The sequence below is a fragment of the Pararge aegeria genome, chromosome 3, assembly GCF_905163445.1.
Source record: "Pararge aegeria chromosome 3, ilParAegt1.1, whole genome shotgun sequence".
Lineage (NCBI taxonomy): Eukaryota > Metazoa > Arthropoda > Insecta > Lepidoptera > Nymphalidae > Pararge > Pararge aegeria.
In genome coordinates, this window is record NC_053182.1 from 5,059,697 (window position 1) to 5,079,540 (window position 19,844).

General features: G+C 36.1%; 1 protein-coding gene across 1 annotated transcript in view; it reads right to left on the reverse strand.

The window, feature by feature from the left end:
• LOC120637320 (transcription factor Sp3-like) overlaps positions 1 to 19,844 on the reverse strand; it is a 35,160-nt gene that overhangs the window by 1,512 nt on the left and 13,804 nt on the right. Inside the window, exons 9-15 of the mRNA XM_039909109.1 lie at positions 18,814 to 18,965; positions 17,618 to 17,704; positions 15,115 to 15,174; positions 12,137 to 12,266; positions 11,175 to 11,370; positions 9,438 to 9,584; positions 640 to 784 (exon numbers count right to left, since the gene is read on the reverse strand). Of these exons, the coding sequence (XP_039765043.1) occupies positions 640 to 784; positions 9,438 to 9,584; positions 11,175 to 11,370; positions 12,137 to 12,266; positions 15,115 to 15,174; positions 17,618 to 17,704; positions 18,814 to 18,965 (917 nt within the window). The remainder of the gene's footprint in view (positions 1 to 639; positions 785 to 9,437; positions 9,585 to 11,174; positions 11,371 to 12,136; positions 12,267 to 15,114; positions 15,175 to 17,617; positions 17,705 to 18,813; positions 18,966 to 19,844) is intronic.

Below are 19,844 nucleotides of genomic sequence, written 5' to 3' on the forward strand. Positions count from 1 at the left end.
TAGAGCAGGTTTTAAAATAAAAAAAATAAAAAAAATTACGAAAATATACACATCGTCATCTAGCCCCAAAGTAATCATAGCTTGTTGAATGCAGTGGCGTTCCTAGGGTCTTGAATTTAAGCAAGCCCAGTTACCTAAAGAGCTAATTTGACTCGACATGACCTTTAAATGTTACCATTCGTGTTGTGGTAAATGACAAAGAATATCATCCAATCTTTGAAAACACAACGATTAAGGTCACCACGCGCATTAAATTAATTATGATTAGTAATTTCAATTAAGAAGTTTATATACGCTGTTTGCCAAAATTAAAAAAAAGCAAAACAAACAAAAGAGAGAGCTGTTTTTTTTTTTACATTTTAAATAGTTTACCTTTTGTTAGCCAATTAATATTTGAACACACCTAAGTTCACCAGAAAAACAATTTGCACACAATTCGAACTCATACTTAACAAAATTTACTATAATTTAAAAAAAAAGAAACCAGTGAAACAATAATAAACTCTTAATATTTAAACTATAACTATACCCCTAATCGGTATCTACGCGACATCGTCCCGGAACTCTTAACTGCTCAGATAGACTGGTAGTGGAATTTAAAGAAATACTTTATTTAGCAGCATTATTATAAGAACTCACCGTGATCCGGTTCTTGGTGTGTATCCGGACGTGCTTGGCCAGGTGGTCAGAGCGCATGAACCGCTTACTGCATTCGGGGCACTCGAACCTCTTCTCCCCCGTGTGCGTCCGTCGGTGTCGCTGTAACTCATCAGACCGCGTAAACCTGACAACAAAATTTATGAATTTTGACTATTGCTGGTTTGGAAACAGTGAAATGAAATTAATAGTTGAATAAATGAATGAATGAATGAATGAATGAATGAATGAATGAATGAATGAATGAATGAATGAATGAATGAATACACTTTTATTGTACACCACAGAGAAAATTTACAGAGATACAAATACAACAGCACAATAAGGTAGAACGTACAATTTGGCGGCCTTATCGCTAAATAGCGATCTCTTCCAGGCAACCAAAGGCATACAAGAAAATGTTATAAGAAATAAGTAGGTGGTACAACAAACAAAATTAAATATAAGAATTTAAAACTAAATTAACATAAAAAAAACATAAAACATAGTATATACTAAACATAACATATTAAAGAAAATTAATAGTTTGTTTTATAAGAAGCATCCTAAATCGAGTATTAGGAAAATTAAGCTTAATTTGCTATATTACGCGAAATGCAGGAGAATCTGTGTGGTGTAATTTATAATTTCTACAATCTTTATACTCCACACCAAACAGATCTTAACAGTCTTTACGCACGTTTCGCTCGGACATCGGAGCATCATAAATAATTGTTTAGACTCAAAACATCTTTTAGCGCGGTACGCATATTTTTTGATGATATAAAATCTCTGGACTCGCGACAACGTTCCTGACGCAGGTATTTGAATAATTGAATAGAGAATTTGATATTAGAACAACGAGATATAAAAGTACAATTGATGCGGTATTCACTAGATATTAAAATAACTTCGAATCAAAATTGTTTATTACCTTTTTAACTACCATGAACCTATAGCTTCTATTTTAGATTGCAATAATTTTAATGATATGAAAATCAAGTTCAATGTTTAATATCTATGTTATTCCGCAAATATATATAATATTTTTCATAAAAGTAACGCCAGCTTCTATCCAATCATCATCATCACCATTACCCACTATAGGGCACGGGTCTCCTCCCACAATAAGAAGGTGATAAGGCCACCAGTGGCGTGCATAGCCCTTGGACCCAGGGTATGCACAAGGTGTTCAGCACAAACATAAAGTAAAATTTAGATTTTAGATAGGTATGTCGGTTTATAATCAAATTAATTTACGAAAGTTATATCTTTGATTGATTTAATACTATCGTGTATCTACTGCTCATTGAATAAAAGTACATACCCTGATTTACGTCACAAAATTATGACACACCATTCGGCAGCATTTTCTAAGCACACTGATGATAATGTTTTTTTCCAACATTTTTTTTGGGATATTTGTAACATTGGTACACACCTTCCTTTGCGAATGATTTCTAATTTTACGATATAAGGATAGAAATTAAAGTTTTCTCTAAGTACTTTTTCCAGGCACACTGAACCCAAACAAAGGCCGCACGAATATGCTTTCATTATAAAATGAATGAATAAACTATAAATTAACCTTAACACATTAAACTATCACTACTCAAACTTTTATAAGTTACTGAATTTATGCACTTGAACCGTTTATTTATCACCAACGCCATAGAGCATTGTTCGAAGGTAAACAATAATGGCGATTGAATATGCCAATGAAAATATTGCAATCGAAATTAGTCAAAATATGTTTTTAATTTTTTTGTAAGTATAGATTAGAACGCTATTTTACTTTGATATGTAAACAATAAATAAAAACAATATTTATTGTTAAATTTCTCACTTTCCAGTGATTCCTGAAAAACGTAAACAATTCATTCGTCATAATTAAAATTAAAAAAATTAAAAATTCATTTATTTATGATCAGATTACATTGGATCAATAACAATAGAGACGATGGCGACAGGAAAAGTTTAAAACTGCGTTCCAGCCGCCGCGCCCACCTCCGAAACTAAAGCTATTATTATATTATGTTCTAAACCAAGTTGTTGTATAAATAAAGTATACAGTTAGTTCAGCATGCAAGAAACATAATAATTGTTGTGTGTATGTGTGCATGTGTGTGCGTGTGCATGTGTATATGTGTGTGTGAGTGTGTATGCTTGTTTTGAGTTGGAGTGATAATGCGAGCGTGTGCATGTGTATAAGGCGAAAGAGTATGAAAATAAACATTATTTAACTACTAATAGCAGTTTTTCAGTCTCTTCGTAAGAGAGTGACTGAAGCCATTTGGAACATTTTTCTTTACAAATGTGAGTTGTGAGGGGAAGTATGTTTAATAATTTGTTAACTCTGTTGTACAGTAGACAACTTAAGAAAGGATAATGCCGTTTGGAAATTGCAGTACGAACAGACTTATATGTAGCCGCCAAATCCGTTCTTCGTTTTGTTTTAATAATTGGATCGTAGGGAACTTCGGGGTGTTTTCGTAAAATGGTACATAAAATAAACAGTTGTCGCACTGTCAGGACCTTAGTGTTTGCATAGAGCTCACAAGTTGGAAAAAGGATGGGTTTATTACACATGACTTTTAAAACTAATCTTTGAGCCCTTTCAAGTCTCAACATTGAAGTTGTCCCGGAGCCGCCCCAACAGGTTATGCAGTAGGATAAAATTGACTGAGCTAGGGAGAAGTAAACAATTTTTAAGGAACTCATGTCAAGCACATTTCTCAAGCGCTTGAAAACAAAAATGAGTTTTCTCAGTCGAGATACTAAAGAATCGATCTGGTGGTACCATGTCATGGAACCATCCATAATCACACCGAGATACTTTGTGCTTAGTGAACGCTCTAGTAGTGGACAGTTACAGACACTATCAAGACTGGGACAATGGTGAGCTCGAATATTAAAAGATGAAGGTGCTTGTGAGGTTGAGGAAGAAGCAAAGGTAATGAATTTTGTTTTGGAAATGTTGAGAGTAAGCAAATTTAGTTTCAACCAATTCAAGACTGATTTCATGCAAGATTCCGAAAATTTGTGGGTTTCTTCCCAGGTTTTTCCATATACAAGGAGTACTGTATCATCCGCGTATGTGATAATCTTACAGTTGGGGAGAGGTAGGCAACACAACTCATTTATATATATGAGAAACAATGTAGGGCCAAGGACACTTCCCTGTGGAACGCCGTAGTCAATTGAGGACTCGTTGCTAAGGAAATTACCTATCTTGACGTATTGGGTACGCCGTGTTAAATAACTCTTAAAAACTTTAAAAGCCAGACCCCTGATACCTATTTTCTCGAGTTTAATAAGCAGCTTTGGGATGGAGACGGTGTCAAAGGCTTTGGAAAGGTCAAGATAAATAGCAACAGATTTTAATTTATTGTCGATATTGTTCAAAATATTTTCAGTGAGTTTCGAAACTGCGTCTTCCGTTGATTTGCCGCTGCGGAAACCAAATTGGTGGTCTGATAATATGCCGTTTCGATTGATGTAACTTAGCAGCCTCTTGTTCAGTATTTTTTCAAATATCTTGGACAGAGATGTTAGTACCGAAATTGGTCTATAGTTTGTGACACTGCCTCTATCTCCGCATTTGTAAATAGGGTGCACAACGCCTTTTTTGAAAGCAGTGGGAAATATTCCTTGAGAAATGCATAAGTTAAAAAGGTATTGTAAAATTGGAATGAGAACATGTGCACCGGCTTTGATAACTGCAGATGGAATACCGTCCCAACCCACTGCGCTTTTGTCTTTGAGACTACGTATTGCATCTACTATTTCATCAAAGTCTACTGGAAGTAATGCCATAGCATTTGAGGAACTATTGTTGGGAGAGTAGGCTGCATTCGTTGGAAGCCCAGGTGGTATAACGATTTTTTCTGCAAGATTTGCCCCTACATTGGAAAAATAGTTGTTAACCATGTCAACAGAATCATTTGGATTACTGCACAAATTTAGCAACTCAGAGGAGGTAAACTCTTTTTGTTTGAGATTAGCAACTTTCTTAATCATGTGCCAAGTTTTTCCAGCATTATTTCTAGCCTTCTGAAATTCATTACGCTCATATTCTTGTTTAACTTTCTTGAGGATGTTATTACAGAAATTACGGTAACGAACAAAAGTAGCTTTAAGAGTTAAATTGTCTTGCTGTTTTTTTGATTTTCTGTATAAGCTGTCTCTATGTCGAATGCATCTCAGTAGGCCGGGGGTAATCCAAGGTTTTATAATTCTTTTTTTACTAGGGATGACCAAAGCATGACTATTGGCCTTTATAGCATCAGAAATTGTATTAATGAGCAAAACAGCTGCTTTGTTAGGGTCAGAATAGTTGAGTATCGGATAAAAATCAGCTTGTTCCAAGTTTGTAACCACGCCTTTGATATCGAGCTTCTGAGTTGTTCGATTTATAGATTGAGCCCTTGTTTTGATATTGCAATAAAAAATTATAGGTGCATGATCAGTAATGAAGGTGTCCAAAACCAGAGTGGTGACAGGATTTGGGGATCTAAACATAATAATGGTCTAGACAATTATTGAGTCTTGTAGGTAGATTGTGTGCAGGTAGCATTCCATTCACAGCAAGCATATTGAGATATTCATCAGTAGAGGTATCACGATTACCAGCTGCAATGTTAATGTTTAGGTCACCAACGAGTATTGCATGCTTATAAGAATTGTAGAGCTTTAACTCTGAGTCAAGGCTAGTAAAAAAAGGTTTAAGGTTTTTATATGATGGGGAGCGGTATATGGCGATTACAGCGATGGAATTAGAGAGTATTATCGAGAGACTGTTTGCATCAATTAAATTCGTGGTTTTGACTTCATGGGTCATATTAGATCGTATATAAACAACGATTCCATCATTTTGGCTATTAAATGATGAAGCATAGGCATTGAAACCATCTAAGGGGGGAATGGACGGTGTCTTACTTAGCCAACATTCAGATAAAACTATTAGGTCTAGGCGGTGATTTATTCTATGTAACAGAACCAGCAAGCTATCGAAGTTGCAATTAATACTGCGTATATTTATGTGCATAACTTTGAAGCATTCGGCTGGATTGGTCACGTGAAGTAAAGTCTCATCAGGGGAACATACCATGGATTTCGATGTTGTTATCAGTTCTATATCCTTTGCTATGTTGAGGATGTCATCCATTATGTAAGTAAAATATTAACACTGGAGAAGTAACAGAAGACTCAGAAATAGGGCTCCGTGGATACTCTAGAAACGGTCTTTTGCTTATTAACATTGTTACTGTAAATAACAAACAAAAATTGAGAGTAGAAGAGGCGAAAAACTTTATGGATGGTTGCTGCATAAATGTCGTGTAAAAGACGAGTAGTGCGTATGAAGTGTATGTGTAAAAAGTGTGTGAAATAACTATGGTAATGAAAAGCACAAAGATACAATAGAAAGCCTTATAAAAGTTAATTATAAAAGAAATATTCTCAAATTCGAAGCCAATGATTCCAAGATGCTGGGTTACTGTTTGAAAGTCTAGTCACTTTTGATTCTTAAGGTCAGATAAGTCGGATTCGCCAGAGATTTGAATAAGCGGACCACCCTCTCTTTTCCGTAAGTAAATCCTGCCGTGCGACACCCAGCAGAACTTGAAATCATTAGTTTTGGCATAATCACGAGCTAAAAAGAACACGCTCTTCATTTTCGTCGTCAAGTTTTCCGAGATGAAAACAGGCTTGGCGGGCCCTTGGATTTTTAGATGTTCAGTCGTTAATTTATTCTGTCCCTTGTTGAACCTGCGGACCGCGCTTATAATCTTTTCTTTCAATATGACGCTTGTTAAATCGACAATTATGGTTTTTCTGTCTAGGGTTTTGGTTTTAATACGGAAAACGTCTTTAATCTCGTGTGGCTGGATATCTAAATTAAGGGCCTTGCCAGTGTTGATTACTGTGTTTAATAGGTTATTTTTCGACTCTGCGCTCTGTGTCGGTATATTTCTTATTTCTAGGCAAGTAGCCCTTGAGGACTTTTCTGTTCTTTCTAGGGCATCCTCCAACATTTTTATATGGTTAAGATCTTCCTTACGGTCCGTTTCCAATTTTTCATACTTGGAAGCAAGCAAGTCGTATTTCTCAGCCAAAAATTCGACCGAAGAGCGAAGATCATCAACTGTGGAACACAATTTTTCGATGGTTTCAGATTGCTTAGCTTGTAATTCCTGAAACATTAGTCTCATCTCCGAAATGAAGTTCTTAACATCGCTATCGGACTCAGAACGTCTCCTTTTCAGATTGCGTATAGTGAATTTTGGTGTACTACAAATAGTTTCATTACTGGTTTGGTCCAAGGCGGTATCAGTAAGATTTTGTTCTAAAGATAAAGAAGAGGCATGATCCTTTTTCGGCTGCGCGCGATTTAGCGGCATCACTGCGCGTGCGCAGCTTCGAGTACCAGGCGTTCAGAAATATATAAGAGTAGAAAGGACAGTTCGTTGATCGGCGCCACGGAGGGGTCAACGTTATTTGGTGACAATCGGCGATTTCATACAGTTTTGCTTTCTGTCCAGTATAAGTTGATCCCGCCTGGTCCCAAGTAAAGTAAAAATGCTCCTTATAATTGGAAGCTTATCGTTATGTACATACGGCTCGAAACTTGGTTCCAGTTAATACAGCAGTATTGTGGGCGACGCCGAAGTAATTCCACTACGCGGCTCTTCAGATTTTATGCTGTCCGATTATTTGGCACAAATTTTTACTACGCAATATAAATTAACAAATTAATTTAAAACATAAAAACAAAGTGAACACGTCTTATTTGCACGGGGATCCGGAAGGAAGGGGATTAATTCAGCGTTTGATTTCATAACTCGTTTTTATAACAAATTAGTCATTTGATAATATTAGTTTCTTAATTTTCTTAAAAGACACTGTAAGGTATTTACACTTGTTAATGATATTTTTATTTCTAAAAAAGAATAATGGCATTATACAACAATAACAAACCAAGCAAATCATGTTATTCATAAAAAAATCAAACACGTAATTGATTACTCCACTTCCGTAAGCAGTGCTTATAGGACACCTACACTTAGAGAATTTATGAATGAAACTGTTCACACAAGACCGATGCTAATCTTGTAAGTACAAGCGCACGATTATAACATTACACGACACACACTACTAACTTACACCCACACATCTAGCAGAACGATTCGTTCTTTAGGCGTGATTATTTTATTTGATATTTCTATGCAACAGTAGATGGCGTCATATGTCGAGTGATTTATAATAATTGATTTACCCTGCAATCGATAACATGAGATTTAAATAATAATATAGGTATTTTTACGTGTTTTAAAAGGTAAATGTTTAGCATTTACGGTTAGAAATTAAAATACGAAGTAGAAGATTTTATTTTGTACGCTATACCTACGCCTCGCGCGCGCTATTTGCGCTGTCGCCTGTCTAGCGACAATTGACCTAGAAGTTTGGCCGCTCATTACTAGATGGCGCTTTCATATATTTTTTACTTAGTGTTTTTTTAATTACAAAACTTTAATGGTCCTATCTGAAGGCTCTTTAAGACCCTGAGGGTAGGGTATGCACTGCTTATTTGCATATATGCAATGCACGCCACTGAAGGCCACCACACCGGCTCAGTGCGGATTGACTTCACACACCTTTGAGAACATTATGGAGAACTCTCAGGTATGCCGGTTTCCTCACGATGTTTTCCTTCACCTGTCCACTGGGCTATCACCGCTTTCTATCCAATATCCTAATTTGATATACAAATTTCAAATATGCGGTATGGCGGCTGTATCAATTCAATAATTTGAGGTCGTTTCATGCAGCAGAAAAAAATATTCGAAGTACAGTCCGATTACTTCACACAGTCCGAACTTTATGTCGTCGAGGAAATCAGACGCTAGTTTGCGCAGCTACTCAACTTTACCGTCCCGTTGATAAGCTGATACTGAATATTAAATTCTGAGCATCGAAATGCACGAAGTTCGACATGTCATAAAGTGTGAATCGGACTGCGCTTAATTTGATCAGTTTAGTTGTTAAGTCTCCTATAATTATGACTTTATTTGTAATAACGTCGGAGTGTTATAAATTTGACGTGTGCGTGTGTGTCTGTCTGTGGCATCGTATTTCCCGCACGGAAGGACCGATTCTGATGTTGTTTTTTTTTTTGTTTGATACGTGAATAAGTCGGGAGTGTTCTTGGCTGTGTTTGATGAAAATCGGTCCAAGATGACCGCCGCCACAAAATGGCTCCCTCCCCTCACAACTCCCTTAATATGGAGATGAAATGAAAGGGCAACGATCGCGACGCCGTATTTATGTAGACAAGTGACAATTAGATTTTTGAAGATATACCTTTTTTTGGCGCGTTAGGGCAAAATGGTTAGAGTAAATTTTTACGATGCGCGCGCTCTCCGTCACAAAAAACCGACACCATGATGTTAGCTATAGTCAACATTTTAGTTTTTCTAAAAAAGGTTTGACAGTTGACTTTCAATAACTCAAACTACCTTTTTCCATTTTTTCTAAAAACGTAGGCGAAAGATAAAATGTTTGATAAGATTTTTATCTTTTTACGCCAAAGAAGTATAACTTCTAACGCGTGTACATAAGTACAAACACTTTTTTTTAAATTCTCTTCTTAAATCTAATTTAAACATTGGGATTCTATGTATATGAGGTGTCGCAGAGCTCCTGCATGAAATTGTTGTATGTGTCCTATGTGTTTGGTATAAGATTACCTTTACATATTGTATTATTTGATTGTAAATGCAACGAATTAAAATTTTGGTCACCTCTTTCCACAGAATAGCCAGTTACAAAGGAAAGGCCGTTCCCCGGAATGCCACCGCAAATGCGCCCGCAAATGCGACGTCTTTCCGTACACTTTGTTGCAGCCGGGGATATGGCACAGGTGCTGTTTCTTGCGGTCTACCAGGCGGCTGGAACAAATATATCATGCCATCACTCTATCTACTTAATAAAGTTCTAACACTAACCCCATTACCGTTTACCAATAAAAGTTATAAGGCAGTTGTATAGTTAAACCCCCTTTTTTCTAACTTGTCTTATAAAGTAAAGAATGTTTTCATTACTTTTTAATGTAAAGTAAGATTTAAAAATATAAAAAAATAAGTGCAATAATCAAATAATGGGAACGAATAAACAAAAAATCTTTACGTAAGTGTGTTTTATTACTAACCTAACAATTTAAAAAAAACTTTACACTAAAAACTTTACATTATAAGAGAATTAACAAAAAAAATACTATTCGCAATGTTTTATCTTCGTCTTTCGAATGTCAAATTACCGAAGACAGAACGAGATAAATCATTGAATAACTAATGGATTATTCCATCCTGTCCCCCTAATGTATTCACTCAGGGGTACAGATAGGAATATAAAGTTCGATCTGTCCCCCTACACCCGCCGAGGGGACCGATCAACGTTTATTAGTAAGGCCGTTACTGACTAACAGACAACAAAAATGAATAGCTTAAACAAGTAAGTTTATAAATATAACAGAAGCCATGGTACCTTGAAAAATAAATGTGACTGTTTGTGAGTTACTTAACCTCAGAACAAACCACAACGTAGCGTCTGACCGTTGTATGCCAAATGGGCCTACCTCGTATATATATTCGTCAGACTATTATCGATTACGCCGCAATACATGTGGATCGGTGACAGCCGATTTTCGCAGTGGGCTACTACCCTGCTTTCTGAGTCCAAGGCCGTGGGTTCGATTCCCACAGCTGGAAAATGTTTGTGTGATGAAAATGAATAGTGTCTGGGTTTTAATTTGTACGAGTATGTTATAAGTATTTGTTTATATTATTCCTAAAAATACTAATCAGTCATCTTAATACCCATAACAATAGTTACGCTTACTTTGGGGCTAGATGGCGATGTGTCTATTGTCGTAGTATATTTATTTGTTTATTTATGTACGAAACTAAACCGTCGCCGTCACGATATAAAATTCCCGGTTAAAGTTGTCGTATCTTTTGTTTCGTATTTATGTATAGTATATATTTAAAGATTGTTATGTAGTGTAAGTATATATAGTTGTTATGTTGTTGTGATGTTATTTTTTATGGGCCTGATAAAAATAAATCAAAAAATATACGACCATCAATCCGTGGAATAATGCAAATTACATTTAAACGTGTTGCTTAGACCAATTCCTATATATTTTATTTTACTAGCTGTTGCCAGCATTCTTCGTTCGCTTTTATTACGGTTTTATACAAATCCCAACCGTTTGTCTGTCTTTTCAACTAACTCTTTAACAAAAATCAATTCGATTGTTTGCTTAATGACGGCGTAAAGTAAGGTCATATGAGTACGAGTAGTAGTACAAGTTTTTAATCAGCTTAGGTATAGTGATTCAACCAAACATAGTATTAGGCTATGATTTCTGCCACTATTTAATAAACCTGTAAATAAATGATTTTATTATTATTTATTATTGTTATATACAAACAAACGAACACACTTTCGCATTTATAATATTGGTATGGATAACTCACTTTTCTCCTTGATCACAGTTTGGGCATGTGCACGCCACCCTCTTCATGAGCCGCTTCCCACTGTTGGGACTATTGGGCCGGAATTTACTAGCCTCGCACTCCGTGGTAGAGGTATTTCCAGGGCTGACGGTCACCACCTGCCATTTCCCTGGATCGTTGGGATCCTGCTCGACATGTTGTCCTGTAAACGTTGTTTCTGGAAATGAATTTTGATTCTATCATCAAGGGGACTACTTTCCAAATGCCCACAGAAAAAAAATTAACTGGATAATGTCTAATGTTTGAAATGACAGTTCAGACAGATAACTGATCAACCTCGATAAGAGATAAAAAGCTGAAATTTCGTTTACGCCTTGATTCTAGCATTCATATCTATGTATACCTATTGCTCCAGACTGGGCAGGTGGATTAGTAATTTCAGTTTCGAGTTTTCAGTTTATCGCGCTTAGATAGACAGACAGAAGGACGCAGAGGGGTACTTTGTTTAATAATATGTAAAGGAGAACAAACACTTTATTGCACGTATAACATACATGACAAGAAACAGTAAGGAGTATACAGTAAACAATGTAAATATGCAAACACGGCCTTATTGCTGCAAGCAATCTCTTACAGGCAACCTTTGTTAACAGGACTTACAGAAAGAGATAGGGACGGTACCAAGAGTGGTATAATATATACATAAAAACCAAAATGTATAGATACAAAGACATATATAATTTAAATAAACATACGTAATATATTAATATACAATATACATAATATATATAAATATATAACATACATAATATATATAAGTAGAATTTATACATAATTTAGAAACAATAATAAAGCAACAACTTTAAATGCCATCACTCAAAGAGAGGTAGTAGTCCGTCTGACGACTCTTAAATATAGGAAGGGAATTACTTCCACGGATTTCAGCAGGCATATAAAGATATGGAATAAAACCTAAATCTTACCAATAACAGACTGTGGTTGGGGTTCTTGTTGCGCCTGTGGTATCTGCGTGAGTTGTACCGCCCCAGGCAGTCCCATCGCTGGGACCAGTTGGACCGCTCCACCCAGACCGCCAACGCCCAACGTCGGCATCTGTGAGATTTGTTTCTATCTTTAGCTTGTGGAAATGGTTATATATAATGTACCCTTTCTATACTCAGTACTACAGTAATATTTATATACATTTCTCATTTGTTTTTTTTAGCTTGTGTTTGTTTGATTGTTGTGCTTGATTGTTCCACCAAGCCTTCCCAAGGGGATTGGCAGGATTTGGTTGGCAACCGGCCAGCGCCAATTTCCTAACTCCGGACTCGTTCTAAGTATATTTAATAGAACTAAATAATCTTAAACCCAAGAAGCACCTCGTGATAAGTAGTCAAGACCCATTTTTTTTTTTAAGGGGTTCTGAAATTGTATCGTAATCTTTTAATGCATCTCATATATAATGCGATTTAAACCAATCATGAAATTTAAAAGTTGATATATTAAAGCAAGTTTGTTTAGACGCATATTCTTTCAAAATCACCATCATAGTATCAACCCGTTACTGGCCCACTAAAGGGCACGGATCTCCTCCCACAATGAGAAGGGGTTAAGGCCGTAGTCCACCACGCTGGCACAATGCGGATATGTGGACTCCACACACCTTTTTAGAATATCGTAGAGAACTCTCAGGCATGCAGGTTTCCTCACGATGTTTTCCTTCACCGTTAAAGCAATTTTTTTTTAATTGCTTAAAATTCACATAACTTACAAAAGTTATGGGATTCGAACTCGGCCCCCCGAAAGTGATGTCGAAATCCTACCCACTGGGCTATAACCATTAAGTATTGAGGTAGGTCAGTTAGGGGCTGATAATGATTATTATTATACATCACTCTCTTGATAGCCCACCATCCCGCATTGTTGCAGCGTGGAGAGTCCGAGCTCAAGATACGTTGTAGTACACACTACACAAAAGTTTTTATTTAAATTAATGCACTTGCTATTCTATTTTTTAAATTAACACTAAGAAGAAATAAACAGCTGTTAAGAAGAAAAGGTCGACTAATAGTCCGGTAAAAACGTAATTCCGGGTGTAGTTTTATATATGTGATAAATTTGAATTCAAATTAAAAATTGATTTATTTCAAGTAGGCCTAATATAAGCACTTTTGAAACGTCAAGTCGGTCTGTTTGTAGTGACCGTGTCTACCACCGGTTCGGAAGGCAGATTCTACCGAGAAGAAGCCGGCAAGACACTCAGCAGTTGCTCTTTTCCAACATCAACAATTTACATTTTAACATTCATTTTTCTATCTTGTGAGAGATGAAAGCGGAGCGGGATGCTTCCAAGCAACCCTGTCAATAAAGTTGGTATTTTATGTTACATCTTTATTGAATTTTTTCGTTTAACTGAACTTCTGTCTTAAGTATTCCCACGTTATATTTTAGATACTGAGCATACATAGAATATTTTGCACATAAATAATATTAAATAAGTCATATATATCATGCGGTTGGTATAAGCTCTAAGTTAGTGACTTACAGAGAAACATGGCAGAACTCATTTGAACACCATATAACATTCCAACGTTATGCCACGTTTGTTTGTAAGACCATTTGAATTTATAAAGCCATAGAGGCTTTATACTATAAATTTCTAGACTACCCATAAAGTTTCTTGTATTTTAGGAGCATGATAAAAAATATGTTACTGAGAACACATATATTACTTTTAGTATAGTAAAGCAGTATTTATGCTAAAGATTTTTTTTTGTATTCTAAATACTAGATATAGATTTTTTGTATCAGAATACAAAAAAAAAATTATATCCTAGATAGCAGACAAAAAACATACCCCTAATCGTATTGTAGCCACGGCCATAGCCATACAAAAAAAATTGCCAAGTGTCGGTGTAAATCTAGCTAAATACTTATACAACTAATCAATAAAAAAAAACTTATCAATTCAAGTGTTTAGAAAATTAAAAAATAACACATGACATGTTATCAGGTGCGAGTCTGGTCCTTCAATCAATAGCATACTAGATATGTGGTCAGTCGTCAAATCAAGCTACTGAGAATTACGTTCTGCCTCACACAGCGATGCCTCAAGTCATTAGTGCGTTGCGTTGCGTCGTCGCAACGGATGAACGCACACCTGCGTTGCAAACGAAGCAACGCTTTAATGTAGCATGATATTTAACATATATGCATCGAAGCAACGCACTAATAAAGCAGAGCTAAAATTTGAAAGCTATGTTCGTTACACCGGCAATGTAGATAATTTTAAGCTCGTGATTAATGTTAGAATAAAGAGGCGGGTTAGCCCTGTTTAGCGTTCCGTATTTATATGGTGCAACAGGATCCTATTTTTAAGTCTCCGCTGTCCGTCTATCTTTTTGTTTGTCCGTCTCTACGTTCATCTGTCAGTCTCTCTGTCAGAAGGATGTATCACATAGAGATAGTTGAAAGTAACCTGGAGGCCTTTGCGGAAACGCAAGACAATCTCAAAACCGGTTTCAATCAGACTATTTAATATTTAAGTTTTTTATTAAGTAACTTTAGATTAGGATAAATTTCATATATTTTTTTGTAAGATTGTTCAATAAAGGCTGTTGTTATTTTTAGAGCGTAAAGGAATGATAAACAAAGACACTTTCTTTTTGATTAATAATATAAGTAACGATTGCACCTTGGTATGGAATATTTCATGTGCAATTCCGCACTTCACCGGTTATTTGAAATATGGACATACATAAAATAAATTGAAGTTATATCTAATATTTTGAAACCCTCAACAGACAACAATCAGTAAAAACCGAATGACTTTATATAACTGCATATCTAGTACAGTATTGATCGCAGTTTATAATAAACGCGAGATTAAATCCGATTCAACATGCGTTGTGTAGCGTTAGCTCGGGTGCTATTGAGAAGTTTTCGGCAATATGTTTACCTGCAGAGTGATGGTGGGCGGACCTCCCGTCGCTGTAGTCTGCTGGGGGGGTGCGGCTTGCTGTACCAAACCAAACCCTTATTTACAAACCAATAGCCGAAGGACATGTTTATTCGACTTATAATGGTAACATGGATAAAGCTCTGTTCAACACGAGGCGTATTTTTCCCAGGTTTCTGCAGACCTATTTACCATCTCAGTGATGTGAAATAAAGTTGGAAATTCTTAATTCAAATTATAGGTACAATCTGTAACCTTAATTTGTAACGAGGATTATTTTTTTATTTATTTTAGATGCACCGAGAAACTGAATATATCTAGCTTGCCTGACTGACACGACTTTTCTTGTTTGTTGTTTGGTCTAAGCATAAGATACTTTTTTTTACTAACCTTATCGTTATACTGAATGTATTATTAGATAATATAGTGCACAGTAAAACTAACTGTGGTTTATGTGGCACTTAAAACTTTATCAATTCACAAAAAAAAATTGCGTGTTTTCTTTTTTAAAGAGGAATTAATAAATTAATCACAATATTGTAGCAGGCCAAACACAATTATACGCGCCAGGGGCTGACTACTATCGCTGCAACATCATCAATCCATTACCGGGCCGAAACTTATTATATTATGACCAATTTGTACAACTATTTGAAAATAATAGCCGGTGTGTTATTCTGATGTATAACCCATATTACTGTAAAGTTTCATTAAAATCCGTTCAGTAATTTTTGCGTGAGGGAGTAACAAACATCCATATAACCATCAAACCATACTTTCGCAATTGTAATATTAGAAGGCAGTTTGAACTCGTCCATACTCCATATAAGTTAGGGGCATTACACATCTCAGTTTGAACAGACCTCTATGCGTCCTCTGTCTTCAAACCATTCTAACTATTACAGTCTAATCAACCGAAGTACCTTCACTACTGGACATATTATATACCATTATTTTCTAACCCACTATCCTATACTGTAAGCGAACTTTACATAACTTGTTAGCGTTAAGTATATTTTAAAACCAGAAATATAAAACGAGCGTGTTAAAATAGCCAAATCAATAAATTATAACATATTTCCTTTCGTGTATTCTAGGTTTAGCACTTAACACCACAAAGTTATGAAAAGATTGTTTGCAATATATATATATATTTTTTTTTAATAATATAGACTAATGGGCTCTCCATACGCCACCGACCGACCGGTGCAGAGACTTTCCTTGTACCTAGCGGTGGCACCACCAGGTGAGTAGATGGTAGGTGGGATTACCAGCGTTACACTTTCCGGTGCGTGGTCCACTTACACACACACTTAAGCAAATTAGGACCTCAACATTCATCAATTCTCAAAGCAAATATAGTACCATGTATTTACCAGTGGCGTGCACTTCATACATGTACAAAAGCACTGCCTACCCAAATTTTTCATAAAACTTGTAGGATTTTCCATTTTGTGCCATCTTCCTATTCAAAAACACTGTACACGCCACTGATCTTAACTGACCTGCACCAGTTTGCAAGCATAATATGATGCTTAGTAGCGTAAGAACAGATTAATATGGCAGCCAAATGGCGGGAACAAATTTGTAACACCCCAACTGGAAACCACACACACACACATACACCCGTAAACCGTGTTAAATCAAATGAAATCATAGTATTTTCTACTACAGCAACACACTGTAAATCTAGTGTTAGTAATGGTCATAGAAAATATGTAAGATTCAATTTAACTCACCACCGCATAAAGTGGCGTGTTACAAATAAACTTTCGCGACATAATATGTGTTGTAACAATATTTCTTTAATACTTTCAAGACACTTCACGAAATCTTTCTTACGCAACTGCATGCAATTATAAACCCACACCATAAAATCCAAAATAGTAGCTTTATATTTATTATGGGTATAGACATATTATGATATATATTTTTTAGATATATATATTTAATGTATAAAAAAAAGCAATTCCATATGTTAGTATGTATTTGCATAACTCGAAAAGTAGTCGATAGATTGACTAGCACCTCTTACACGGTTTTATTTCTTTATGTGTTTTTATATACTTTATATCGGTGTGCGTTCCTATGACTTCACGAGTGCGGTCATGACATCCCGTGAGCGTTTTCGCGGGAAATAATTTTTACTATAATTTGCAATTTATTTCCAAATACCTAATTAAAATAAGATATTTTTTGTGAATAGTAGAGAACATCTTATCTTACGATTCAACATTCAGCTAAACTCCTGTTTACAAATAATCCCAAAATACCTTTTGTAGGTCCGCGTCGAAAGCAAAGTGATTTAAGTTTCTTAAGTCAAAGTCAATGCTTGCAGATTCTAGTGGTTGTGTTGTATGTGTTTTTTTTGTCTAAACCAAGTGCCAGAGTTTGGTTTTATCGTTTTGGTATAGAAACCCTTTAAATAAACTAAAAGGCACCCTTTTACAATATAATATTATTATGAATGCAGAGTATAAATAATCAAAGACAGTTATTTCACCTGTACGTTGCCGAGCGACGAAATTTGTATCTGTTGTATTTGGCCGGACGGTGTCAGAACGTTAGCCACCTGCGGCTGTGCTTGCATCTGTAAAGGTAAATTCTCTGGTTAAATTAAAATTTAAGACGGTTATTTTAAATAAATCTGGTAGAATTTGGCGGAAGTTAAATATAAAAAATGTAATAAGATGTTAATCTCGCGTAAATCTTCGAAGGATTCCCAATTGCATTTTTTTAAATAATCAGGGATTGAAGATAAACTAGTTTGTCAGGCGAGAGGCTTCGGCTGTGACTCAATAACATCCTACCAAAAAAATCGTGACGCCAAGCGATTTAGTAGAAATCGATTATTGTATTGGTGTGGGTTAAATATAAATGGTCGAACATACCCCTAGCAGATAAGCCTGCTACAATCTTAGACTGCATCATGCCCTAACAGGAGGTGAGGTTGCAGACAAGGGTTTACTTGTAGTGAAATAAAACAGATGCCGCGTTAAAATCAGATGAACGTTAATCTTTGCAAAAGTAAAACATGGTCAGTAGCCAATTTTAATATCTTTATTGAAGCAAATCTATGAGAATAAAGAAAAGATGACAGATCAGAGTCATCAGTCGATCAGAGTTGTCTGTTCGCGCCTTAACAATGCAACACAGCAATGTTTGCCGAGGCTGAATGCATTATTATATTGGACCCGCAATATATACGGTAACTTTTATTTTTGTCATAAAACAGTAACTCAGTGAATTGGTACAATTACATTAATTGTTAAAAAAATAATAAACGAAAAAACATAGGAAATGAAAATAGTTTGGTGTGTACGAAAATCCTATATCGAGTGTAAGCGGCGCGTTGCGGCGGCGGTATCAATTCAATGAATTGTGATCGTTTCATGCATCAGAAAAATCGTAGTACCCGTAACACAAGCTAAGCTTTATTTGAGGCTTACGATGTGTGTATTGTCGTAGTATATTTATTAGTATGTAGATTATATGTATATTATAAGTATTTATGTATATTATTCATAAAAATATTCATCAATTATCTTAGTACCCATAACACAAGCTACGCTTACTTTGGGACTAGTGTGTATTGTCGTAGTATATTTAGTATATATATTTATTGCTTGGAGCTTACTGTAGATCGGATATATTAATGGGACTGTCGATGGTCGACGGTAAAATTGTAGCACGTCGTACCTGTTGTAGCTGAGGTATGATCTGCAGTTGAGGTGCGTGTAGCGGTACGTGCACGGTCTGGTACACGGTGTGCCCGTTAGCCATGCTCACGGGCACTTGAACGGGCACCATGCCCACTCCGCCCATGCCGCCCCGGACAGCCACGCCGCCACCTGGCGGACATTAACACGCTCGAAAACAACTCACAGGCGGTAAAAAAAAGTCCCGCTTTAAAAGAATTCGCCGACTGGGGTCAATGACACGACACGCCAACGGGGGTCCAAGTTTGCTATTACAACTGTGTGTAAAGTACTAATAAAAGAAAAGTTAAATCATAAAAACCTTTATTAATATTAATCGATTAAAGCGACTTTGTCCGCGAAGGTCAACCTTAAAAGATGGACGCGCGCCTGTCGCGGATTTTTTTTTATTTTATCTAAACTTTAACCGTTTACGCGGCGCACGCAGCGGAAGCTCTCAAAATGAAAAAGCCTGATTTTTTATTCTTCATTGGTGCTATGCTGCTATTGGTCTTAGCGTGATAGCCTATGGCCTTCCTCGATAAATAGGCTATCTAAAACTAGAATATTTTTTCAAATCAGACCAGAACTCCTGAGATCACCGCGTTCAGGTAAACAAACAAACTCTTGAGCTTTATACATTAATATAAGACTTAATCAATTAAATTCCTGCTGTGGCCCACACCAGGTAAGCCTGTAACGGGGATGTCTATTCACATTGTGTTTACACGTCTATCGATTACCGTAAACGTTTTCAATAGATAAAAAAATACGAGAAACAAATACGACACAATTGCAATAACAGACTTGGGCCATGGTGACAAGCCTTTGCACTTACACTTTGACACTGCATTCGAACACCACATCCGACTCAAATCCCGACTCGACTGTAATTTAAGCATTGGAATACGCGCTTGATATAACGAGGCATTATAGTTAAAAAAAGCGGCAAAATAAATTTAAAACTATAAAAATAGCGGCCTCCGGACTATGCAGGCTTTAATTAAGGCATTGGAATATGATGATTATGAA